At 38.6% G+C, this 27,482-nt stretch overlaps 1 protein-coding gene across 4 annotated transcripts in view; it reads right to left on the reverse strand.

The window, feature by feature from the left end:
* The window catches only part of RANBP9 (RAN binding protein 9), a 41,627-nt gene that overhangs the window by 3,198 nt on the left and 10,947 nt on the right, over positions 1–27,482 (reverse strand). The window contains exons 3-11 of one of the 4 annotated variants that reach the window (XR_014943555.1): positions 15,171–15,223; positions 13,215–13,382; positions 9,736–9,758; positions 7,616–7,800; positions 6,744–6,856; positions 5,322–5,430; positions 3,755–3,945; positions 2,025–2,172; positions 145–312 (exon numbers count right to left, since the gene is read on the reverse strand). Coding sequence is in view for 2 of the 4 variants with exons in the window: in XM_032442507.2 (XP_032298398.2) it covers positions 191–312; positions 2,025–2,172; positions 3,755–3,945; positions 5,322–5,430; positions 6,744–6,856; positions 7,616–7,800; positions 9,736–9,758; positions 13,215–13,382; positions 15,171–15,223 (1,112 nt within the window). In the remaining 2 variants the exon portion in view is untranslated. The remainder of the gene's footprint in view (positions 1–144; positions 313–2,024; positions 2,173–3,754; positions 3,946–5,321; positions 5,431–6,743; positions 6,857–7,615; positions 7,801–9,735; positions 9,759–13,214; positions 13,383–15,170; positions 15,224–27,482) is intronic. The other 3 variants (XM_085540177.1, XM_032442507.2, XR_014943556.1) reach the window with 3 other exon arrangements.

The following is a 27,482-nucleotide window of genomic DNA, read 5'->3' on the forward strand; positions in this document are numbered from 1 at the left end:
CCCCTGCTCCCACACTGCCAACAGCCAGGCTACATCAGAGTTAAGAGATTTACATATAATAGCAGAACAATAACAACAAAAATTAAGGTTTCAGCTAATATCCTTAATTTTCAAGTTGGGAAGCATTGCAAGTAAAAACATAACCTTGTTGCCATCACTTAATAAAAATGTAAGAAATATCACTGCAGACCCATTTCTGTGTCACATTCTTCCATTTCGTGATCATGTTTAGAACTACCATTTAGGAAGCCATTGGATGAAGTCTCAGCAACCCCATTGGAGTAGTGATCTGTTTCCATGTCTACATCATTGCTGAAATGAGAGTAAGAAACACAAGTGTTTATTCGTATTTAAATGCTTCGGTTTATGCTCTCTGCAATTTCAGCACAACAACTCTCAGATGCTCATCCTGCCCGAGGAAATACTGCTTTTATGTATTACCAAAGTGGACCACAGGTTTTTTCCATAGCAACCAGAAATGCCAGAGCAGCAGGAGACGTTAAGGCTTTCCCACTAAGCATTAGCATTCAGGAAAATAAGGTTTTTAGATTGAAAACAAAATGTGTCCACCATTATTCAGACATCAGTAGCATAACACTTTCTGAAGTGTCAGCAGGAAGTTCTTGCCCTGTTTATGTATCTGAACATACTAAGAGGTAGAGAATATGCACTGAAGAAACATCCTAGTTCTGCCTCACCCCGTCCCCTTCCTTTTTAAAGCACAGCTAAGTAAATACCAAGCCTGCTTTGAGAATGTCACATTTAGGTAAATAATATTCACAAAAAAGCCTCAATGTCTCATTTACTCTCAGTGGAATTTTAGGGAAAAGGAAGAAAAACCCAAAGCAATAACCAAGAACACCAAGACACTGAAAGAGTCAGAAGTAAATTCAGGCATGCAGCTCTGCAACACACTTCGCTCACAGCAGTCACAAAGGCACTGTTAGATGCCACTGTGGCTCTGGAAACTGACCTTTCCTGATAGCGATACCCTATTCTATTCCAAACCTTGTTCTATTTTGTCACAGACAATCTAAAACCTTTCACAAGACCAGCTTCCTCCTAAGATGACTAAAAGATCTCTTTAGCTGGGCAACTCTACAATAAAGGAACTTCCTTCATCTTGTGACAGACTCCACCGTTGTCAGAACCCTGCCAAGTAGTTTTGCAGAGGTGACTTGACACAAATGCAAACTGGGAATCTATAACAACAACTGCTACTGTTACTTCCTGCTAACGTCACTGCAATCAAACTATGATATGGTTTTGTTGCCACATACATCTTAGTTGATGCTTTGGGAAACACATCTTGGACACTGCAACCAAGTACCTACAGATTTCAAATCGAATCAAGTTATGCTACATTTGTGTAGTAATCTACAGAGCTCAATATTTATGCCCAGGTTCATACATCATTTTCATTCTTTCCACAAGCGGCAGTGATGGAAAGTAGGCAAACAAGTACTGTTACGTGTGCAATGGAAGAGTGTCCACATTCCAGATGTATCTCAGTTGTGTTTAGCCAGTAGATAATGCACAAAGTGAAAGCATCTGGACAACTTTTTTATCACCTACACCATTTGCCGACCCATTCAATCAAAACAGGGTAACATCCTTAGGTGTAGGATGTATTTAGGTACTACCTTCCAAAGAAGCACTTTGTTTTGAGGGTTCTTAAACTAATGTCAATGGTTTAAATTAGAATTACAAGCGAGCTAGGTGATCTTCCCTAAACAGCTTCTAAATTGAACACCAAAAGCTACAAGGAAGGTAAGTTTTCTTCATTGCATTTCTTTAACTGAATGGGAAAAAACAGTCTCTTCAGCCGGAGAAGTTAAAGCCAGAGCAGACTCAAGCAATCACGAACAGAAGCAGTATTTATCCTTTCCCCCCGGTGCCCTCCAATGAATTTTTTAACTACTCTTGGAAGAAAAAAAAATTCCACTAGAAACTCTTCTCTATAATAAAAACTCTGTAGACTACATAAGCGTTAATGTAAACTGGAAGCACTGAAGTTTACTCACCTTGAATAGCTGTTAACCTGCTGAGATCTCGATACATTTATGTTGTTAAGCTCTGGTACATTCAAGCTGGTGGCTGTATGCTTACTGTGACAGTAAGACTGATGCCCTTTATTTGATATTACTCCATTACTGCAACTACTTTCAAACCCTGAAAGAAAGTTTTTATAGTTGTAATTAATTACAAACACGTTTGTAGATACCAATTTAACACAAGTGAAGTAAGAACCACATAATTGCTCCCAGCCACAAAATACTACATTTGACAAAGAAATAATCCTAAAAAGGCAGACTCCAGACTTCAGGTATTCATTCTTTAAAAGGTTTCTACAGTACAGAAGTGAAAACATGATTTAACAAATACTTACAGATGGGAAGCTTTTTATTCAGTACTGCATATACATGAGTAAAACATAAAACTGAATCAACACAGAATCATTTAGAAACATTTCTGAAAGATGTAAAAACCTTTTCTAGGCCACTGTGGTAATAATTAAGAATGAAAGCAGCCATGCATCTTACTAATTCTTTATCACATAATTATCTTTGAAAACACACAGTAAAATTCAGTATTGAAACGTTTGCCATGCTGCTACACAAATACAACCCTCCTGCTTTCCTATATAATTATTTTAATTGCTAGTATTGTGCTTTGCTATATAAAAATTATACCATGCTGTGAAATTATCATGTCTGGCTAAAATTTCTTCTGACCCTTCTAAAATGTAATCAATGAACAACCATTTGAAGCAAATACATAATTGGCAAATCAAGCATAAATGTAGGAGCTCCCTAAACATCAACTAACCCAGAAATAGGTCACAGGAAAGATTTATTATTAAAAAACAAATGAAAGACCCCAACCACCTCCATCCCCCTGCCATTTTCTGCCATTCAGCAAATACTAAATCTCACTGCTAACAACATCATTTACCAGCTTGCTTATTAAGCAGTGCCTCTGCTTTCAAAATAAGAAAGTTAGAGGTGCTTTCTACCATATATCATGATAAGAACCCAAGGAAACAACAGCAACTGAGTGCAACAAGATTAAAACACCTGAAGCAGCAGACGGTATTCTGGACTCCACAGAGAGAAGGAAAAACAAACAAGAAACCAGCAAAGCTCCCAGTCTGCTCCAGTTTAGATTTAAGAAAGAAAGAGAACTGAAAGCTGACCACCTCTACACGCTACCAAAGCGATACCGACTTCAGAGATGACATGCTCAAGTACCAGCGCTGGGATCTTTCTATTGGCATAGGGCAGCTCTGAACATCTTCATCTCCCACTGAAGCTTTGCCACCACCATTAGGTGCTTTCAGAACAGTTTCAGCTGTGCAGATTGCAGCATGTGTCTCAGCAGTATTTTTTTTGGTTGTTTAACCTAACTTGGCCACCCAGCTCCTGGTATTTCCTACTATTCCACAAACACCACAGACCATTTACTGGACTTCAGGCACTTTGCCTAAACCATGGATTAATACCAAAGCGACAACAGAAATTCACATCAGAACCTCCTACTTCACAGAAGCAATAATTTCTTAAGATTTCATATATACTATTTCTGTAGTGATTGGGAATAACGTATTTTGACTGTTAGGTCTCTGCTTCAATGCTAAAGGCCTCAGCCCCAACTGAAACAGTCTATCCACAGGTTCAATATTGGTGCCTTCTCCCAGTACTCAAAACCACAGAAAAAACTTTGTAGATGTGGTATATCTTTCGCATCAACTTACCAGAAAAATGTGTGCTGCTCCCTTTGCCTGTCGCCAAATTGTGAATATTCAATCCATGGCTGGGGCTCATGCTAGGACTATTAAAAGACCGTGGGCTAACAGGGTAACTATCTTGAGATTTTGGACTGTGGCCTCCCAAACACCGCACTTCACTGTCTGTACCATTCACCATCTCTATGAACTGGCGCACCCTAAACAAAAGACAAAGAAGTTAAGCTAACAAAACAATTCAAACACTTCAATTTACCAATGATAGCACTGATTTTAGCATTAAATACACTTTAAAACAGTCTGACTCAACAAAACGCTGGACGTCACTAACCCAATCATCAACAAACTGAGTGTTTGGCCAAAATAGGAAACAAGGAATTTTAAGAGGGAGAAGAACAGGAATGTTATCTTTGAGGATGAGCTCTGGCAATAAGTCCTCAAAGTTTAGGGCACTAAAATGTATTTTTTGGTTAAACTGCTTTGTTTTATCGGCAGGGACAAGTGTACTGCTTGAGAAGGATACATAATTATCTTGCTGTGCCCATTATTTCTCTCAAAGATAATGAGAACATCATTTAATCCTTACTGTTCCAGGCAAAGTTTTTTAACATGAGACATTTACACCAGAAAACAGTTTAGTAAGCAAACTCACATACAAACCTTCCCTTTAGAGGTGGTTACTCTTTGTCAATTTTATTTTAGGTAAGGAGATTTTACTATGGACTTTGATGAAGCTTAGAGCTACTGCTTAATGTTTTACGCTTAGGTAATCTTAATGGAGCAGGCAAAATTTGGCGAGACAGATTGAGATAAAGGTAACATACAGTTGACATTAGAGTGAGGGCTTTCATCAAATCACATTCTGTGGTAAGTCTGCAGTACTATCACATGAATTCTGTTCAGCACTTGAGTGACAGACTTCAAACGTTTCAAGTAAATTAACTGAACATAAAAATTCTAGTGCTTTCTTCTTACAGGAGGAGCAGATTTTTTTTCCCCACATTCTAATGTTGTGACATGATAAAACAATCCTGGAGGATCAGCACAGCTGGCAAGTAGAAATGCCAGAATGAAGGTGAATGTTGCATGCCCATGAAGCTACAAGGACTCTGTGGGATTACTGAATTTTCACTGTATAATCCAGAGACGTTTGCAGTTTAGTGACAAGGAGTGCAACAACTCATCTTAAAGAGGTGTTTAATGTCAGTCAGCCATTTGGAGGAACAGACCAACTTATGCCACAAGACTCTTAACCTTCTTGCATACGACACTCTATCAGTTACATTTTAAAGTTTTACTTGACACTGAATCCGATTAAAATTCATATTTAAAAATACAAAAACTCAGTACTAGAGGACAAGTCTACAGCAAGATGTGAATTATGCTGCAAAACAAGACCCTGATAACAAAACCTAGTTTAACACGTAGCAAATAAATACAGCATAAAGAAAAAAAACTACACATTTTCTAAAAAAAAGCTGCATAACTTTAAGTTTCTGCAAAAACTTTAATTCTCTTTTCTCAGAAGGTAATTGTGTCATCTATAAACACACATCTGTATAATTTGAAGACTCACTTTAATGCAAATAAGAGATTAGGATTTCTTTCTAGTAAACTTGGATACAACTGTTGTGTTGTTTCAATGGCTTCTCCCATTCTTCCTGCTAAAACCAATTTCTGAATTCCTGTTCACCAAAAAACAAATAAGAGATTAGGATTTTTTTCTAGTAAACTCGGATACAGCTGTTACGTTGTTTTCAATGGGTTCTCCATTCATCCTGCCAAAACCAGTTTCTGAATTTCTGTTCATCAAAAACAACAGTTAAAATGACAGCTAATGGATTAATACATGTAAATTAGTTATTAAAAGACACTGCAACCATTCATCAACAGGGCTGTTTATTAGAAAAAAAAATAGTGTAAAGAAAAATCATGCTTCCTTATAAAGTTCAATAGGGAAACTGAAGAGTTACACTCCACCTACAGGTATCTAAACATGAACTAAGTAAATACTTTTATTGTGGGAATGTAACTACTTTGTACTAGGACTGCTCGTTTAGAGCTAGATTAAGATCAGAGACACCATCCTGTGATATATTTCCCAGTTTTATATCTTTGCATAAAAGCAGATACCAAACTACCGTCCCCCAAGAATATCAAAATTGGTTCCCACTCCCAGTGGTTAAAATTTGGCCAAAAATTTCGTCTCACCTGCAACACATGCTTAAAGTCAGGTTACAGATGACTAAACCTTTCCACAACAAACTCAGCAGCTTTAGTTAATGCTTCTGTTGATGTAACCTGGCACAAGCCTCAAACAGCCTCACAGTTCTAACCACCAACAGAGAAATTGATCCTAATGAAAAACAACCCAACAGACAGCCTATTCTTCCACCAAAGCAGTTTCCCCATGTGCTATGTCATGCAGTCACACAAACGCTTGTGTTCATACAGCAGGGATCAAAATGAATGGGGGAAGGCACTGTTTTCATCAGGCTGCCAAATCAGTACAGCCACAGCAAGTGAGAAGCACACTACTATTAATTCCCCTTGTCCTCTCTCCCTTAACTGTAAACTGGAAGAAAAAAAAAAAATCACATTTGCTTTAGCTTATAAAGCATTTTATAAACTCCAACCCTTATCACTGAGATAAAAGTTTAAACTTTTATCAACAGTTTTATATTCCTGTTTGTGAGAGATAAGGGTCAGTCATAAACAATGCCATACAGACATTACAAACATCTGTTTAACACATCTTCCATTCAAGAGAAGGACAAAAGGTAATTTACCACATCCTGCTACATCAAACAAGCTCCAGGAGTATTAGTGCAGAAGTTCATCTTAACCAGCTGTTCATAAATGCACAGCTTTACATGAAGGCAAAGAACAACAAAACAGTGCTGAAGGAAGATTCTACAGTGATGCTTAAGAGCAAGTTTTATGCAGTATCTGCTTAAGGGAAAAGAAAAAGAAGATGTAACGTGCTTTCCAGCCTTACTTTGTCTATTTTTAATGGAAGCTAATTCTTCTAGCACAGTCTGGTCTGTGGATCTGGCGAATGCCTCTGCTGTTGCACAGTATCCATGGTGAACTAAGTAAGATGACACCATTCTAAAAACAAAGAAAAACAAAACCCAGAAACAATTATTAACTAGATATGCAACTGAGAGCTCCTCGAATGTAAAACTTCTGTTTCTGGAAAAAAAATAATATGACAGAATCAAAGATTTCTACTTGAAATTCAGACACTCCTGTACAAGTCAGACTAAAGTAATTCAGTTAAGTTTCAGCACCATCTCCAAGCACAGTACTAAGCCAGCAAAAATAATTCTATTCATGACAATGAATTTTAATAAAATTGTGATCCAAAGTCTGGTCAACTGGAATGCTGCCTGCTAGTCAAGCCACTTTATTACTCATGACACAGACTGAAGTGCTTTTTCACCAATAAATTCAAGCAAAGCCGAAGCCACCAATTTTGCACTCCACACACAGAAGTGCCACAAGCTACACTGGCATGCCAAAGGCTAAGAATGCAAAGGAACTTTTCCAGTTGCTGAAGCATTAAAGCTGACCATTGTGCGCTTGTGGCTATTTTTTCAAAACACACCAACCCAACTTGGATAGGACAAATCAGAATGGAAGATTTACACTTATTACAAATGCCCACTTAAGCAATGACAGAGAAATCTCCCTTGAAAACCATCTGCTCATGCTCAATTCACACATACCTGTTATGTCAACAAGACTATCTGTACTAGCTTTTATACTGTCTGCAACTTTTTGATTAAGACAACAGGTACAGCATCACAAGGGCCTCTGAAATCATCAGATTAACTTTTCTTAAGCGAACGGTACTCAAAGTCTTACTTCTGAATCATTGTTTGCCATTCTCCTTCTCGATCTCCTATTGGAAATCTGTCAATCTGTGCCTGAATTTTGGTTCTCCATTCTCGCATATAGTCTTCAATATCAAATACAAATGGGTGCTGTCCAAAATTAGCGTCCACAACTTCTCCTGGTGTTTGCAGTCCTACTGTAGGGTACAAGTTGGGCTGCAAGAAATTTTTTGGATTAGTTCTCTTCTTCTCTTACACCCCATTCCCCACCCCTCTTTAAAAAAAAGAAATCAACCACCACCTCTATAATAATAACCCCAATGTTACTACTGGCATGAAAAAGCAAATACCTCTGGATCATTCATCCAGCATTTGAAGCAGCTTCTACCTTAGTAGAAATGTTAGTGATCATTCTCTTTCTAGTCAGAAATGGCACTTTTTAAACTGTGCTGAAGTTCACAGCTTTTTGTTTAGATTCCACAAAATGTTAAGTACCAAGTTTTAAATGATTTTCAAAGACCAAGATTAAAATTTATTTTAAAAGAGAACAAAAATTAAACTTACAAAGAAGGCCATTTTCCTTTTGGGGTGAAAATACTTAAAAACATCGCTGACTTTTAGTGTAAGAACTGACAGGACAGAGAACTCATTAGCCTCAAAGTCCAAGTGTAGCGCCTAAAAAGAACTGCAACAGTGCACTGAGGTTCTCATGAATTCCTGAACTTGTATCTAAAAAGAAAAACTTCAAAGCACATTTTGTTGTCTCTGGTTTGTTTTTTTTTTTCTGCTTAGAGATCAAGTACCAATGCAAATTTGCAATATGCCAAATATAAGTAAAGTCTGTGGGCTGAGATTAAACTAACTTTCTTACATGCCACCGGCATCTCAGAAACAGTATGGCAAGCAGTTACTTTTTGGTTTTATTTTTAATGTATCTATATCATACACTGCAGTCAATGGTGGTATGGTATAATGGTATGCTCATCTACAGAGTTGTGTACTGAATAAATGGCAGCTATGAGTAAGAAGTTAGCAGCAGATAGGCCACTAAGAACCTGAAAGCCCAGTGAAATTAAGAGAAAAATACTGTGGTTGTTAAAACTATGTCAAAGCCTCTTTTGTCTCTTCTCTGCTCTGGCTTTCTGAATAAGCCATGCTTATAATGTTTTCTAGCCTAGATAAAATAACAAAGCTCAAGGCTTAAAACTTTTGATGTGATGAAAGCAATTGATTCTAATGAGGAGGGGTCCAGCTTCAAACTTCAGATGAAGATGTCAGAGTTGTCCTGCGCTGGTACCATGTGCTGGCAAGTACTCTTGCTGGCATCCCACAGATCTAGGGCAGTGGCAGCAGCATTCCTCATGAAACATCCAACCCTGTGCCACCAGCTTCATCTCTACCCACCTCCTACGGCCACAGCTAACAGAGCAGTTGGCCAGATGGAACCATTACAATGAGCTCTAACCAGATTAAATCAGAAATAACTGGTTAAGAAAAGCAAAGTAAGCGCAGTATCATGCCTTTACCAATAGCTCTTAGGGAACACATTTCTAGTGATTTTAAGGAAATACAATTTAATTGGCCAGAAAGATAGAAGACTTCAAGTACCTGCAACCTCCTCAAGAAAAGAAAAGAAACATAAAAAGAACCCTCACCAAACTTTAACGTTTGATCTTATGAAGCAAACTTGTAATGTTTGTGAAAGCTAAGCATCAAGCATGAGTTACACTGACAATAGCTTAAGTAGTCGGCCTTTCCACATACAATAACACAGCTGTATGCATTTGCACAATGCTGGTGTTTAACAAGCACTGATCTTTACGTAAGGCTTGTGTCTGTCAAATCAAGTACATAATAACTAACTGTATGTATCATTCATACATACATAACATCCTAGTGAAAGTTCACTAGAATCACCCAAACACTGAATACCTGAATTGGAAAAAACCTGAGAGGTTTGATGTAAAAAAACTTTTAGCTTCAATTGAAAAAAAAATAAAATCATTATTTAAATAATGGAAGCATATGATTGTAAATTGGTTAAGAGGATTTTCAGCGGATTTCTGAGAAATACAAGCAAAATGTGAGTTACATCTAAACATCAGTTTATATAATATGTAGGAAAGTCGTTTGAAAATGCACCTATCTTACCGGTAAATCTGTGAAAGCAATGCCTGCAATAGAGAGAAAATTAACGTTAATTTCTGTATGTCTAAGTTCTTGTCACATTTTCTTAAGTATAATCATTATATGTTCAGAAAATTCACCCAAACTATCTCAAAATAAGCTGTCAAGTACAATGACATTCATGATGCTCAGCCACAATTGATGTGCTTGAGTAACAAATGGCAACATTTGGCAAAAAGTTATTTTCATTCAAAAGCACATCATTTGCCCACCATTTTTCCCAATGGGGTTGAAGATTTACAGACTAAGAAATATGAAAGTTATTGCTACAGATTAAGATTTAGAGGAAAAAACCTGAAAATATTTTTGCACGTGCCTGTCTTAATATTGAGATGTCAAGGCTTAACCATGTCTTGCTTCTATTATTTTTCTTTCTAAGCAGGCAATATCTATACACAGCACACGTCTGTAATACTCCAAACCAGCGTGGTAGATGTTTCACTCTAGCTCAACCCAGGGCGATTTGTTTTGTGAACAGAATAGCCTGATATTGTCATACAATTAAAAGTATCCATCTACCCACCCATAGGACCAAGACACCGACACTGTCATCTCAAGACTAAAGAAAAATCTGACCTCTGTGCATTTCAGGAACTTCAAGCAGATTAGGGGAAAAACGCTGTTATTTAAAAATAACTAGGAGGAAGTTCACTTCTGACAGCCAAATAGTAACAATATTTCATAATTTTCTTTATCATTGGCATTATGACTTCAAATTTTTTCTTCTAAAAGTACATCATGATTGAAATCCACTCACCCCTTCAAATCTGTATTTATTTTCATAATCACTGTCTTTCCAAATTCAAGTCTTAAAAGACAGGTTTTAACATTTACTCCTAAATCCCACCGTTGCTTTCTATCTCCATTCCACACCAAAACTTCAAATCTCGAGAGCAACTGAATTCTTGCAGCTTTGGTACAAAAGGATGATGCACCTGGTGAATATTTCCTCTCTTACACCTCAAAGCTATAATTTTACCTATTACTATGTCACTTTTTTTTTTTTTTTAATTAGAGTTATATATATATATATATATATATATATATATATATATATATATAAAAATAACAACTTTCTCTGTTTGACACGTTTTGAAATCCAACCCATTCTTTTCCAAAATGACCACAACCATCATTAAGATGAATCTAAGTTTTTGGTGTCATCTCCTCCCCTCCCAAATTCCCCCCTTATTTTAGAGGGGGCGGAGGGGAATGTTCCTCATCAGGGTTTCACATTTGCAAAAATAGTAGCTTAGCCCTTTCTAAAGCATCAAATTCCAGGCTGAGACTATTAATATTAGATTTCTAATACTACTGTTACATCTGCAGCCCAGAGAAGAAACCTGTGTTGCCCAATTTGAGATCTTACAGGAATCCTGGACAAGAAGCATCAACACAAATCTCTAATTTATTTTTTCCCCTACACAGAGAATCAGAGCTCCAGTTTTAGGAAGTCAGTCTAGCAAAGCCCACATCAGAACAGGTTTCCTGTCAGGTTTCTTTCCGAAATCCACTAAGTGTTTATCAGACTCTCTATGACAGGTGACATTTTACTCGCCTCTCCTCACCTATGCGGTTCTGTTCCCCTCTTTAAACAGATTTATGTCACTTGGGAGTGTTATTTCACAGTTGGCCTAGTCTAGTCTCTATTAAGATCCTTGCTGAAAAAGAACTTTTACTCCTTCCCACTTAGCTCTTCTGTGCACGTGACCACAACTGCTCCTAGTTAAAATGAAAAAGGTAGTCTACTACTCCCAGCTTTAACCAAGTTAAATATTAGAATAAGCAAAACATCAGGTCTTATCTTTCAAATACGTAACTACAAAGTGCATGGTTCAAGCATATATAGACTCATTCATTTCAGAAGCAATAATAAATCATGACAGAATCACATATTTACTTGGAAGCAACCTCTAGAGAAACATAAGCCCTGCTTGAATAGAAGGCAATAGAACTCCCAAGTCAGACCTGCCTGCTCAGGGTCTGAGAAAAATGTTTTGTTCTGAGAGAAGAATTCAAACCATGCCATTTCTTTTACTACTTTCAAAACTTTCTACATGTTTGGAAATGTGAGAAGGTTAAATAGTGAATTTAAAACTCCATAATCTCAGTATCTCTCATTTCAAGCCAGCCTCTATTTTCCTTATCACATTTCTACCCACGACAGATTCTTTTCTTTCTGAGCCTTATCCTTTGAATCTTCCTACTTCCCTCAGCACAGTTCCAAGATCTCGGGGCTTGGTAAAGAGACCCTGCTCTCTCCTTAAAGAAGGAAATGATTTATTTCCTTCTCTCATTACACCACATACCTTCACTCTTTAAACTGCATGAAGTTACTGCATTCTTGTATGTTCAACCATCTTCAAACTCTACAATTATTTGTCCTGCACAATGCTAAAGTTTAACATAAGTATGTAACAAACTTAATGGTAGCTCAATTTGTATAATTCATGACATTATCCCAACTACATGACTCCAGATAGGGAATCCAAGAGACACTGTTCTTCAACACATGCTCAAAATAATGCTAGTTTTATATAGGGTTTTAGTGATGGCTAAGTGCTCCCTATGCAGCAAAAGTGAACTTTAAATACAAGGGCTGCTCCAGAAGTAACTTCTCCTCTTTTACTACGTTATCCTGCAACATTAGAGGCACATGCTGGTGGTACGGAAGTAGAGGTTGAACCTTTCCATCAATATTCTGTTACATTTTGTTGCAGTGCAGCAGAGGGCAACAGAGGGGCAATCTGACAGAGTGACATCTGACATGGAAGCACAGATGAAGCAAAGGTGTGTCACTGAATTCCTCCATGTGGAAAAAATGGCATTTGTTGACATTCACAGATGCTCGCTGTTTACAGAGACCAAACAGTGGATGCGAGTACAGTGAGGCAGTGGGTGGTACATTTCAGCAGTGGTGGCAGTGGGTAAACTCTAATAGTGCAGACTACTACAAACACAGCATGCAGGCTCCTGTTCACAACTGCCAAAAACACGTAATTAACGGTGGTGACTATGTTGAAAATCAAAGTTTTGCAGCTAAGAACACGCTCTCACAAACGGTGTCACTGTGCTCTTTGTATCAACTGTAGGTTCCGTGGAAATAAAGAGGAAGGCATTACTTTCAGAGCAACCTACGTATCCATCCTCCATTTCTTCAGTACTCTTATCCATTACCTTCTACTATGAACATCAAATATTGGTGGCCTTAGGGTTCATAAATGTAGGTCCTATGGAAGGAGATGCTATGGAGGCATGTTAGTGCATACAATATGAGTGAAATTCTTCACAATTCTTCATTTATTTCATAGAAAATTAGGTTACTGAAAGAACAACTCTAATGCATTGCTCCTAGAATAAGAAGAGTTTCTAATTTAAAACATGCAGGAAGCATCAGATTTACAGACACAATAGTATCATTAAATGATAATGTTTCTTCATACCCAAGCTATGTCCATTCTTTGTGTAGAAGCACGTATTATTGATAAGGTTGACGCAACAACCAATGACATCACCCGTAGTAAATGTTGGGCCATAGGGTTGTCCAGTTCCGGAGGAACAGAATGAATGTCCATCATCTCCATGGTAACCATAAGAATGTTTATCCCAACCTAGAGAAAGCATTTACAATTTATTCATTTCCTTTATTACAAAATAACAGAAAGACAAAGCAATGTTAGTATATCCTAACTGGGATAGAAAGATCAATTATTATGCTCAGCTGTCTAAGATTCCTTATGCAACTAACAGAACTGTTTTATTAATAAAAACAAAACCACATCAGCTTCTTTTATCAAAATGGCTGAGCAGGTGGTTCCATTTGCACTACTTAAAAGGTAATACAAATTCAGAACACACTTTCCCCTTAAGCAAACATGCAAAATTATCAACACCAAAAACATCATCAGCTACAATGTTGAAACTCCAAAGCTATCTGTAGATCTGACGTATATTGTAAGCAGTGAAGATCTGCCTGCTCTCCCTTTCATCTTACAAAACTATTGCCACTATACTTCGTAATCAAATTCTTCCCAAAAGCCAAACACACATCTCTGGGAATCATACTTCAAGTCATGGTCATTCTTAATGACTACTCATCAGCAAACAATCTCTGCATAATAGCAGAGTGTCTCTAGACTAGAATGGCCCTGAGCTTTGCCACCTCCATCACAAAAAGGAGAAAAACAAAAGATAGACACAGGTGAACGTCACAGGCAGCAAGCAAGTCATTATGTATGCAAAGATGGCACTAATTTTGTAGGCAAAGAAGCTGTAGAACCAGTTAAGAAACCTCAATATTGTACTAAACAAATCCACAGCTTCTGATTCAACACTATGCAAAAAATCTTCAAAAAGGAATAAACTTTCAGGCCCCACAAAATATTTCCTAACAGTTCTATTAAATTCCTATTCAAAATGACAGAGCAAGTTCTCTAACACAAGCTGCGAGTTTCACTGGGTAACATATATTCTGACTGTAAAGAGTTTATACTGACAATTCCATAATTATTCTTAGCAGAAGACGACCGTGGGTTTATTCTCTCTCTTCAATCTGCTGCATGACATTTTTAATGTATTTTCATACTTAGGTCCTTAATCACTATGACCCATGCCAGACTCATACACTGTAGCTTCAGCTGGCAAGTTAAGCATCTCCCAGTAAATTAAATACACAAAATTAATGCAGTTACATTGATCAGCTGCATCTTTTAGAATTATTTGTACAGCACCCTAAATAATACTCGAAGAGACAGAACATGGTCACACAAAAATCAATTTGGCATGATGTTATACTCTGTATGTAGTCAGATCCCCAATAAAACAGTTTTTTTTTTTAAAGACAACTAAAAATGTACAGAAAAACATGCATACATACTATACAGTAAATACTGTTGACACCTGTTAACAAGACAGCATCCTTCACCATGTAAGGCAATGGAACAGTCAAAGCCTGAAGCTGTGCTATACATCCTTCCTACTGAGGTTGGAAAGGCAACAGTCTACGTGACAGCAGGAGAGCTCATTACATGTATGACAAAGTTTTTTTACTGTAAGAGCTTATCTTTATCATTACAGTTTACAGAGTAAGGAAATCTATAGCTTTCTTTTTTTTATTTTATTTTAATCCAGAAACATGCTTAAAACTTAAAAATCTATTTGTTTACTTAACAGTTCCTGCATAATGTTGTTAAGGAACTGTAACAAATATACAGTAACATAACAGAAAGCAAAGCTTCCTACCTGCATCTGCAGTTTTACATACTGCAGATAGATACGACACAGAGATGCCATGCTACATTCTGGTGCTTACCAGAACTTTCCTACCAAGTTCAAGTAGATTTCAAATCAAAATGAACCACAGAAGTAACCTATCAAATGTAACAAGTACTAAAACATACCTGGTAACCTATTCATGTTGACACCCTGTGCCGAAAGCCCAATCCCCATGTATCTGTAAAAATAAAATAACAGAAGAAATTTGTCTCTTACAAAAATATGTGCACATATGGGGGATGTTGCCAAGAAACACTGCATGCGTTAATCATACACCAATTAAGCTACCAAGATGTCCTTTAATACTGGTACAACAGTAAGAGAACTCAATAGAAAAGTCATTCCTGCTATATATTGCTTAGTACAGACAATCTCTGATAACATTCTTCTTTTCCAGGCATCTTAGGTTACTCATGGAAAGTACAGACAGTACATAAAGTTCAGAGCCTGAACGAAGTAAGCGGCCTAATCACATTTTTATTCAAAGTATTCAATTGTGTTTTGCAGTCTGGATTGAGTGATTTTATGGCATACATGGAAAACTGCATAGTTTCAGTAGCAAAATGCATCCTTGCAGGAGGATCAAACTAAGACATTAAAGGCATGTATTACAGAGCAGAATGCTATCTTAAGAAATCTACCAGTAATATGACTTAGCTGCTAGGAATCCTTTGGCAAAGTAAAGAGGGAATTTTCTTTTCTTTTGCTGGCCAATAATCCTAAATCTAACCAAGTTATTGCCAGGTCTAACTGACTCCAAAGCCAGCTCTACAAAAAGCTTTGATAAAGTCAGCATCCAAAGCAATTTTCAGCAATTTAATAGCAAATAACGGAAAGTCAAAATGAATTATCACCCGGTTCCGCCCTCCCAGTAACAGTATTTCAAGTGAGTGAAATCAGTTCGACTTCTGTTTGTTAAGCTAAAGTTACTTCACAACCATGATGGCAGGAAATAAAAACACCACAACAAAAAGCTTTTACCAACACACCAAAACCAAAACAAAAATATACAAACAGTACCAGCTAAATCAGACATCACCTAAACTTAACATTTCTTAGATTATCAAAGCATGCAAATCATTCTGACAGTAGTTCAAACTAATTATCATAAGTTTACCATGAAATGCTGAATAAGCCATAGTAGCAAAATATATTTCCCTGTACCAGTTTGAAAATAGCTCATGAGAACAAGCATGACCTTTGTATTCTCATTTAGTAAAATGCAGTTTTTAACGCAACTGTTCCACTAGGAAACACAAGTTAATCTGCTATTTAAAATATGTTCTGCATAGAATGAAACAGCAGGAAAACACAAGTCATATGCTTAACTGCATGAAGGGATTTCTGCTTTTTGTAATGATCACCTCCAACAGTAACCTTATCTGCTTCTATGTTTGACATTCTATATCAGCACCCCTTTGATACTATTAATTACAATATCAATCTTCCTTGCCCTCCAACTGAAATGGTGAAATGGAACCTCACAAACATATGTACCACCTATATCACATTTAAGGATACTGAATAGCTGAAGCAAAAAGGTATCAAACAAAAGCATCTGTCTTTTCTGCACTGTAAACTACATCACTAAGACACCACTACAGCAGAGACAACATAACAATCATAAATGAAAGGAACAAGTGGAAAGCCATTGGTTTTGTCTTTAAAAGTAAGCACAGTAGAGTCTGATACACATAGGATTCTCATGTAAAGACCGAAAATCCATTATTGTAAAGTCTCCTGTTGGCAAATTCAAGACAATTTTATTTTTAGATAACCATCAACTGCTGAGAGCCTTTCAAATCAAGTCATTTAAATATATATATATATATACACACACATATGTTGAACCCAATCTAAGGTACATTTCAACACTCTTACAGAGACAAGATTTAGGTTATACTGAAAAACAGAAGATAACTGATAGAAAATGATCACCTAGGAAACATACTGTTACTACCTATGTTTTCCTTTAGATGAACACAGAATCACACAGATTGGAAAACACCCACGAGATCATCAAGTCCAACCATCAACCTCATCTATTCAGTTACTTCAGTAGACCGCGTCCTCATAACATAATCTGAGCCTCCTCTTTAGCTTGCTAACAGTGGTAAGTGTGGAGTCACTCGAGTAAGATATCCAGAGAAATCTATACAGTCAGGAACAAGGATTCTGCCACTGGTGGTAACCAAAACACTGCTGACACCACACTGGTAAAGAGATGGATGTTTACAGTACACATTTATCCCTGGGATTCCCTTAGGACTGCTGAACGGTAACAACACTGCATCAAAGGGACATGGCATGAATAGAAATTCAACCACAAATAAATAGATTAAAACATTTTAAATAATCGACACATCTACTGTAGACACCCTACAGAAGGAGAAAGGAATGGCTACCATTTACAATTGAGAAATGAGTAAAATGTGGCTAACATCATCCATTCTAGTTGATGGGTAGTTAATCAACTTGGTAAACAAGATAACACTGTAAATAGAGGGGTGACAGTATCATGACATACAGGTTTTAGATGCCTTAAAAGGCATCCATGTAGGAAAGCAAACATCAAAAATATTATGTTAAGGTATTATGTTAAGTACTTTTATTCTCCATTAATACCAAACAACTTGGGCTTCCTTGAAGTGAAATGTATGAGAAGCATCAAGCTCACAATAACCCTTCATCAAGAATCTTTCCATACAATGAGCTAAACTCACATTTTTGCTGGAGCCTAAAGGTTTACAGCATGTAGGTTTATAGCACCTACAAGCCATGAAGAAAGCAAGTTAACACCACACAGCAGCAAAACCAGAGTTCCTGTAATATCTGTATGAAAGTGACCTAAGTAGTCCAAACACTACATGACTTTAAATTCATAAATAAGGCAATTGAATAATCCTCATTTTTCACGTGCTGAAAAAAGTCAGTTATACAACAGGTGCAGTTTGTTTTACTGGCCAGTTAGTATCTTACAAAAGGGTATGAGGAGGAAAAACAACACAACATCTTTAAGAATCTTAAGACTAAACTTAAAAGCCTACACAACCGACTGACTTGCAAGGATATACAAGTCCAAATAATGTCTTCCTATTATTTTCTACACTATCATTACTGACAGTGCACTGTAAGGCCAGAAATGCAGCACAACAAAAAGGTATTCAAATTTCATCTTTAACGGAGCTAGACTGCATTAAAATTTTGTAGGGATATGCTAATCTGAGAGTCTTATTGTCTGCACATTCACAATAAGATATGAGCTGTTAAACTTTTCTCTATTTAAGTGTTTCAAAATATGCCATAGACAGTCTGAGTCTTTCATTTCAAACTGAAAACAAGTTTAATTTTGTGAAATGTTTCCAAGGAAACAGTATTTTGAACATGATAAACCCAGCTTTCAGATGGATCTAGTTCTACATAGAGGAAAAAAAGTCAGTCATCTTCGGTAGTGTGTGAAACTTACTCCTATAACATTTTCCTTGTCATTCCTATAATGACCCTAGAGATAACGATTTACTCTGTTCCAACCTTCAGATAGCCCTCTCACTTTCTGAGGCTGCACAATTTCTGTCTAGTGACACTTCTTGAGAACAAAAGCCTTTCTGGTGACACCGCTGCCAAAAAAAGAACAGCTGCACAGACAATAAGATAATGCAAGACAGCGAGATTATCATCCGTGCAGTTTATTTATATGAACCTTGTAAGAAGGGGATAACTTAAGAATCTGTAAGAAGCAGAAAAAAAGAAATGAGACATTATAATTCCTTTTAAAAAGAAGGATCTTCATTTCTACAAAACATTAAAAAAAACAACACCCTTTCTCGTTCCAGCTACAGGTATTTCTGACCAATTAAATACATACCTCATAATCCTCCTACACTTTCACACATTTGACAAGTGGGAAAGAACTACAATTGTCTCCCGTATGGATAAAAAACAAGGTAGAGCTACAGTTTAAGAGAAAATACACTTGCTATTTCACAATCCAATCTCCTCTCGCAGTTGCTATGCTTCAAGTCAGAGCATTAAGATAATAAATTTACTTCAGACTTGTTTTAATTCTACTTTATACACAAGTACTCTGCTAATAATGCCAATAACACATAAAAAGAGAGTAAGTGAAGTACACATGTTGTGGTAACAAATGACTGTTATTGCAACAAACAACTGCTTTCTGAGGACATAACAGAAGGACAAAAATAGACCTTAAGACCACACAAAGTTTTTCTGTTAGGTTAGTAGCACACAAAACACACAAACAAAACAGCAACTGAAGGTTATTCTGTGTTCTGTTTACAAGAAAACGGGTACACGGGATGCTGAAAGGAAAAGCCAACTTATTGCAACAGCAACATTTTTTCTTTGCAAGAAAGCACAGTTTCTGTTTAAAGATTTACAGACATGCTTTAAAAGACAGCAGAACGCAGGATTTCACAAACATCAATCAAACACACTAAAATTCTGCCTAATCACAGGCATGGGTGCCATAGAGATTGAAATGTAGTTTTCCAGAACGTTCTGAGATTGTTACTTGAGTTGCTATTTATTTCTTCACTCACCTCACCATATGCACAATATATACTGCAAGATGTAGCCACAATAGGAATCTAGTTATATTGGACAGTGTTTAAAAACAGCCATAAGCCAACAGGTGCCTTAAGGCCACACCAGCAAGGCTGCTAAAGACCACGCTGATGTAACACTTATGAGTTGCTGTAACATTTGATTTTGGTACAGGATATTTAGCAGATCTCAAAAGTGCAAAACATTCTTCTCAAAGAATGATAAAATCCTCTAAGTGGAAATAACTAAGCACATATCTTCCTCAGTTGTTCTAAAAGTACAAAAGATTGTCTAGAAATAAACAGCAATCCTATCAGTTGCCCACTGTTCAAAATTGGGTTTACAAACCAATACATGAGATAAAGAAAGGACAATGTTAAAAGACCTGGAGTAAAAAATGTAAATGCTCATTTCTGTTCCAAGATGCCCTCTCTTTGTATGCTGCCAAATAAACAGACATACTAACAACTAATTAGGCTAAAAAACAACTCACTCTTGAGGTCAGCTTCTGGAGAACAAGCTACCCCATCAGGTTTATCATGTAGCTAACACAAACAGCTACAAACTGGGACAGGGAAGAGACCTCAGCAAGTGTTTAGAGGCTGCTGATTTTCATGGCTGAATCACCACAAAGCATTCAAACCACAGCTTAGAATAAAAACTGTAAACAAAAAAATCCTGCTCTGACTGGAAAAATGGAGATTCACTGCACATATCAACAAGCCTAGGACTGAAACTCATGTAGAAACGGATGATCACCCTGCAATACACACAAGCTATTTATAACACAAGAATGACAGGACAGCATTTCGGTTCTGGTAGCCACTGGACACCCTTCAGACAGCCCCGAGGAAAGTGAAACTGGAGTATCTTTAAGCCTAGATCGCCCAAAGGGTTTGGCAAAGCTCACAGACTCCTAACAGAGAGGATACAGATGGCTCTTGACCACTGAAGAAGAATGTCCACAGAAACCACTGATCACTCTTACAGCTTATATAAACTATGACAGCATCAGGCAAGGAACCTTCAGTTACATAAAAGGGGGTGGGATTTGCTGCTATCTGAAATAAAATGCTGGGCTGTAAGGCAGATGCATTTCTCCTTTACACAAAGACAGAGGAACTATACATGCAAAAGATCAGCATGGCTCAGTGAAAGGCAGCATGAGGAAAGTGAAATCAAGAGTTGAGCAAGACTGGGTATATTCTCATTTGCACATATGAGCCTAGCAAGGAAAATGGACACATGGGGGTCACTTCTGGAAAGTAAGGGGATGGTAATTGATTCCCAAGTCACAAGAACAGGACTTTGCACACTCTTGTTCCTTTCCAACCCCAGACCACTGACATACGCTGGTAAAATTCAGCCCCCACTCTAGAAATTTAGATGACACTAAAACCGTAGTTTTAAGAAGTTACAGGAAAAACCTCTCATGTTATTTCTAGTTCTCTGATAGAGCAGTTCCACACTGAGAACTATTATGAGCTTTAAAAGGTTTAATTTAAAGCTACAGCTATATTTAGCCTCCTCTACCGTATCAGAACATTTTGAAAGTAATTGCTGCAACACTCTCAAATCTGACTTACATATTTGTTAGGGTTTTTTGTTTGTTTTGAAGTATATTTCTATTTACTGAACATTTCAATAGTGATCTGGATAAGAGCTTACTCACATTAATAGTCTTCTTCCTAACATGTCTTGTAATAATCACCTTTGTACTATTCCCAATCCAACATCCATTATTCACCTGTTATTATCTCTAACCACTCACATCCCTATCCGCAACATTTCACGTGAGGCCAAACAAAACAAAGCAAGAGTATAAAAGGAGAACAGAAAGACTTCCTCAGACTGCAAAAGGACGCATGAAATTAAAGAAAAAAGTGAAGAAATGCAGAACTAAAAATATTCACAAAACAATACGACAGCTGGGCAGCACTTCTAATGAAGAGTGAGCAAAGCCTCAAAATGGTGGTAAGGTAACACTTTGCTATAGAAAGGGAAAGGGGAACTTCACAGAAACCAAGACAAAGGGTAACTGTACATTTAAAAGTGCAGGGAAAGGGGGAATTGCAGACACTTAGTCAAAATAAAGCCAGAGAAGAGGGCAATAAAGATAAGAAGAAACTGTCCGGAGACCTCTGACAAGAAGGATTAGATCCCCCCCCCCCGGGCAAGATGATGCCGACATGGGAGAACAATAACAGCAGATAACACCAAGAAGAAAACAGAAGAAGAATTTCACCCCAAAACATCGGCAAGGGTCGCGGGGAATGGGGTCAGGGGGAATGAGGGAATGGGGTCGCAGGGAACAGGGCCATAGGGAATGTAATGAATATGTAATCAAACTGAGGAGGAGACTATTGATTATGTATTAGCTTAACCTATATCTGTAACACACTTTTCTCTTTACGGTGTGCAAGTTTGGAGGAGCTATCCCCCTTGCACCCGGCGCTGCGCAACGCTGGAATAAACATACCTGCTTTATAACCCATCTCTGGATTATAGAGTTTGATTCCGCAAGTCAATTTGGCGACCCAGATGGGACCCTCTCTGTTCGGCTGCAGGACCAGCTGAGAAGGGGGACGCCTTTGGCGCGCCCCGAGATTTCTCGGAAGGACTCCCCTCCCTCATCTGATCACTGCAGGAGCAGACAAGAACCATCTATCGGCGGACCAGGTATGTGAAATGGGGGACCCGTAAGTCGTGAGGAGACGTCCTACGCAGGGCACAGTGGAGTCGGCGTGCTCCCCCCCAGGGATGTGAGCTCACGGGTTAGGTTAGGTTGCCGGCTGGGTTAGGACTCCCTAGGGAGTGCCTACAAAGGGGCCAGTAAGTCGTACGCATGGTAAAAGAGCTATTGCTCACATTCAGGTGATTGCTAATTGGGCAGAGCTTGTCTGCTCTCTGGTACAGGGTGATTTGGGTAATCCTGGGATAATTGGTATCGTACAGCGCTGTTTATATAGGTGACCTAAGTCAACAACTAGCACCGGTGTTCTTAACATCTTTGGTTAAGCTTAACAAATGATATATTGTAATTGTGCTTGAATTGTCGTGTGAGTGTGGTGTGAGTGAGACGCAGCACAGCTGCGGGGCGAGTGCGGAGTCCCGACCCGCGGTTCCGTCCTCCCGCGAGGGAAACGGCCGGGGACGGACGAAGCGAAAGTTGTCTCCAATACTTGTTTGTCTTTGTTTTAATACATGTTTATTTTGTATTATTAATTACTGGTTGTTGTAAAGTATGTGGTTATAAGTCATAACAATGCTGTTGTGTCAGAAGTGGTTTTACTTATAAAAGAATACAGTGGTTTATATTAAGTTACGATGGGAAAATCACAGAGCAAAGAGGTCCCTGCGCGCTCACCCCTGGGGTGTATACTGGCACATTGGCGAGATATCGCTGGGGAACCAGGAGGAACCCTGAGCCGAAAAAAAAAAAAAAAAAAAATCCTGATGAAATATTGTAATCAGTGGTGGTTGAAGCATAAGCTAGAGGATAGGGACAATGAACATATAGAGGAATGTCTGTGTGGAATGAGCATCAAGCCATTTATGTGATATTGTGTTCTGCCTGCGAAGAGCTGTAAGGGAGGTGGGTCAGTCCGTGCTGGCTCTGTGGCGAGAGGTGTATAACTGAACGATATGGATTGCTAAGGGAAAGTTATAAGGTAGTAAGGATGTTTATGGAAACTGAAGAACTGTGTTGTTTGATTTGTGGGTTTTGAAGGGAATGGGACAAACTGTTTGGCTGGTATAAGAAAGTGTAGTTGTTAATGTCATACGGAAGTATTGTTGAGGGTACGTGGAAGTGTAAATGAGGGTACAAATAGTGGAATAGTGTACAGAGGAAAAAGGGTTAAAGAGAAAGTGAGTTTATCTGTGCTGGCATGAGAACAACACCCCCGCACCGTTCCCCTGCAATCAGAACTCTCAGAGTGGGAGAGGGAGCCAGGGTCAGAGACTGCTGCTGTAAACAGCAAAGGGGAAGGTGGAGAGGACAGGGCACTGGAAGTGAGAATAGCCTTCATGTGCAGAGATCTGGGAAATCTGAAATCTGGGCAGCACTGGATGGCTCTGGAGAGGAGGTGAAATGTAATGATTAGAGTTTGGAAAGTGAGAAAGTTTGGGAAGGACAAAAGTTGAGGAAGGCAAAGATAAAAACAGGGATGTCAGGTCTGAAGAGAGGTGTACAATAAGAAGAAAACAAACAAACAACAACAACAACAACAAATAACAAAACAAACACCTGATTGAGAATCAGAGATGTTCAGGGAATTGAGAATAATAACAGCTGTTACTGTTGTGGTGCTAGAGTAGGGCCATAGGACCCAGGGATCCCCCACGAGGAAAGGGGAGGGAGGCTTGAAGAGCCCAGGGAGGGCTCTGCTCCGCTGGAATGAAAGCAGTGTACAAACTGCAGTGGGACACTGGTAGATAAATCCGACCAAGCTGAGTGAGAAGGAATTGCCTCTGATTGCAGAACTGAACAATGAGAACTTGGGAAGTTAACCCTAGCAGATACACCGATGAAACTGCAGCTAAGGAAGCAGGATAAAGTAGTTCATTTTCTGATGGATATGGGAGCTTCTTACTACCCATAGATGGTTTTGTAACATTAGTAGGTGCTACTGCCCAACAAGAAAAGGCTTACTTTTGGAATTAATTAAATATAAGCTAAGAAAACAAGTAGGAATACAGAAATTCTTGTACCTGTCAGGTTACCCTGGCAAGAAATTTAATAAAACTGGAGCTAAGGGTCAAACAATATTGGCTGATTAAGAATTGTAAGTCTGACTATTAACATAAACTGGGAAAAACAATGTTATACCCCCAGGAGCCACAGCAATCTCAATTAAGACACACTTAGGGGTGTGGGCATCAGGGCCAAAAATTAAGCCCTAAATACAAGTTAAAAGCAAGAGCTCACCCACTCAGGGTAAAGTGGTGCCCTTTGAGGATATGTGACTGTAGAAGGACAAAAGAAATAATAGATAATTTTTTGAGTTTGAATTACTAATTGAATGGGAATCCAAGTACAAAACTCCAGTTTTGCCAATTTGCTAAATTTTCGATAGTTTGGTAGAAGACATGAGGACAAGTAATGGAATTGTTGAATGGATACACTCAGTAATGGAAAATCCATGCACTTTATCAACCAAGTTAAGGAATGACTAGGTGGAGTTTACCTTCTGGATTTGAGGGATGTCTCTTCTGCCTGGTTTGGCTAAAGGAAGCCTAAGGTTATTTGCCTTTGAATAGGAAAGCCCTAATAAAGGGAGAAGAGACTCAGTTAACCTGGACAGTGTTACCCAGGGTTGTGAGAACAGCTTAATGATTTTTGAGAACTGGTCAACTCATGAGCCTGAGACCTGGGATCCTCCATCCTAGGGTGGAACTTTACTGGAGCATGTGGATGCCACAGCAACAAAAGGACTGTGTACAATAGACTGAGAGTTTGCTGAGTTTCTTGGTTTACAGAAAGCACAAATAACTCATAAATTACAGCTGGACTTTGGACCTTAAGGACTGCCAAGAAAGAAGCCATCTGCTAAGCCCCTGAGCTGCAAACTGTCAAGGAACTCCATACGTTCCCAGGAATGACAGGAGGATGCTGACCATGGATACACAGCTACGGACTGATGGTAAACCTCAAATAGCTTGAAGTGAGTAAGGGATGGTGCCTGAGGGCAGTGGCTGCACTAGTGCTCAATATTCAAGAAGCCTATAAATCTACACTGGGCCAAAGGACACCAGTTTTAATATCTCATACAGTGTTTACTGTATTGGAGGCAAAAGGGGGACATTAGTTCATTGGCTCTCACCCCAAAGATTCCTGAAATACCAGGCCATCCTGGTAGAGCAAGGTGATGTAGAAATAATTGTGACTAATATTGTCAACCCAGTATCTTTCCTTAGCGGAACTCCCGAAGAACCACTATTACATGACTGCTTTGAATCAACTGAAGCTGCACATTCCAGCCAGTCAGTCGAACCTGAAGGACGAACCCTTAGAAGATGCAGAAGACACCTGGGTTACCAGCAACTGCAATTTTATGAGACATGGAGACTGTAAGGCAGGACATGCAGTAACTGCTACTGACCAGGTAATCGAAGCACAACCACCAGCTGTGGGGACTTCCCCTCAGAAGGCTGAAATAACTGCCTTGACAAGAGCTTTAATCATATGGACAGATGCTAAATATGTGCCACACGCTCGTAGTACCATCTGAAAAGAGCAAGGATTGCTCACACACAAGAAAAACAGCCTGATTTAAATCTACCAATGGTTATTATATGTTGTAAAAGACATCAGAAATGTAACACTGTACAGGAAACAGAAAATAAGATGATAGATCAGGTGGCAGAACAGGCAGTTGAATAGGGCTTCAATTCCAGACGGTAAACTTAAAATCTCTGAAGCCAAGTCAAAACCTGTAAAATATTCTAAAGAGAACAGGAGTCCAATTAATAATTTAGAAAGGAAGAGAGCAAGCTGACAGATGTGTGCATGCCCAAATGGACACATTGTTATGCCCTTTAGTATTTTATGGAAATTGGTTATAAGGGAAGATAAGAGAATATATTGAGCAAACCAACACTACAAAGTACAGTCCCAGTACCAGGAACAGGGCACAAGTGGGCCTCATGGGAGAGGGCCTTCCAGGGCAACAACGGCAAATTGAGTTCACAGAACTCCCAAGAAAAGGGGGGGAACCACTGTATGAAAATTTCTGTAACCTTAGAAACAATTGAGGATGCTGCTGCAGATGCTTGATGGACAATCCAAAAGGAGATATCCTGTTTATCCAAAGATGCATTGCAACATGGAGTAGGCAGGGATAACACCGATTGGGGAATAGTTTTCTCTGGATCATGGGATAAACTTACTAGTTGCCAAATTTAGGATGACTAAAACAGCTTTTCTTAGCCTGCATCCTTACTCCTCTTGCTACTCTTGGTGTGTTTTACTTGTGTTGTTATAAGATGTCTTTTGTGTCTGTACCAAGGTACTGGAAGGGAATACGAGGTTTGGAAGAGACATGAGCTGAGACAAAAGGTAGAGAGCGGAGCCTATTTTGAGACCCATTAAGAATCTAGCAGGTAAAAGCCTGCTAGATTAAAGAAAAGGGGGGAATTGAAGAGTGAGCAAAGCCTCAAAATGGTGGTAAGGTAACACTTTGCTATAGAAAGGGAAAGGGGAACTTCACAGAAACCAAGACAAAGGGTAACTGTACATTTAAAAGTGCAGGGAAAGGGGGAATTGCAGACACTTAGTCAAAATAAAGCCAGAGAAGAGGGCAATAAAGATAAGAAGAAACTGTCCGGAGACCTCTGACAAGAAGGATTAGATCCCCCCCCCCCGGGCAAGATGATGCCGACATGGGAGAACAATAACAGCAGATAACACCAAGAAGAAAACAGAAGAAGAATTTCACCCCAAAACATCGGCAAGGGTCGCGGGGAATGGGGTCAGGGGGAATGAGGGAATGGGGTCGCAGGGAACAGGGCCATAGGGAATGTAATGAATATGTAATCAAACTGAGGAGGAGACTATTGATTATGTATTAGCTTAACCTATATCTGTAACACACTTTTCTCTTTACGGTGTGCAAGTTTGGAGGAGCTATCCCCCTTGCACCCGGCGCTGCGCAACGCTGGAATAAACATACCTGCTTTATAACCCATCTCTGGATTATAGAGTTTGATTCCGCAAGTCACTAACAAGAACTTCTTAAAGTTTGATAAGAATTATTCACGTATCTTCACTGTAGCAGCACATAAAGGACATTAGGACTCTGCATGGCAAGACTGTGCAAGTATCCAAAGAGCTTTTGTTTGAAAGATATTTCAACCTTATTACTTTTGTT

This window comes from Coturnix japonica, chromosome 2 (assembly GCF_054131305.1).
Source record: "Coturnix japonica strain WE chromosome 2, WE-NBRP24, whole genome shotgun sequence".
Classification (NCBI taxonomy): Eukaryota; Metazoa; Chordata; class Aves; order Galliformes; family Phasianidae; genus Coturnix; species Coturnix japonica.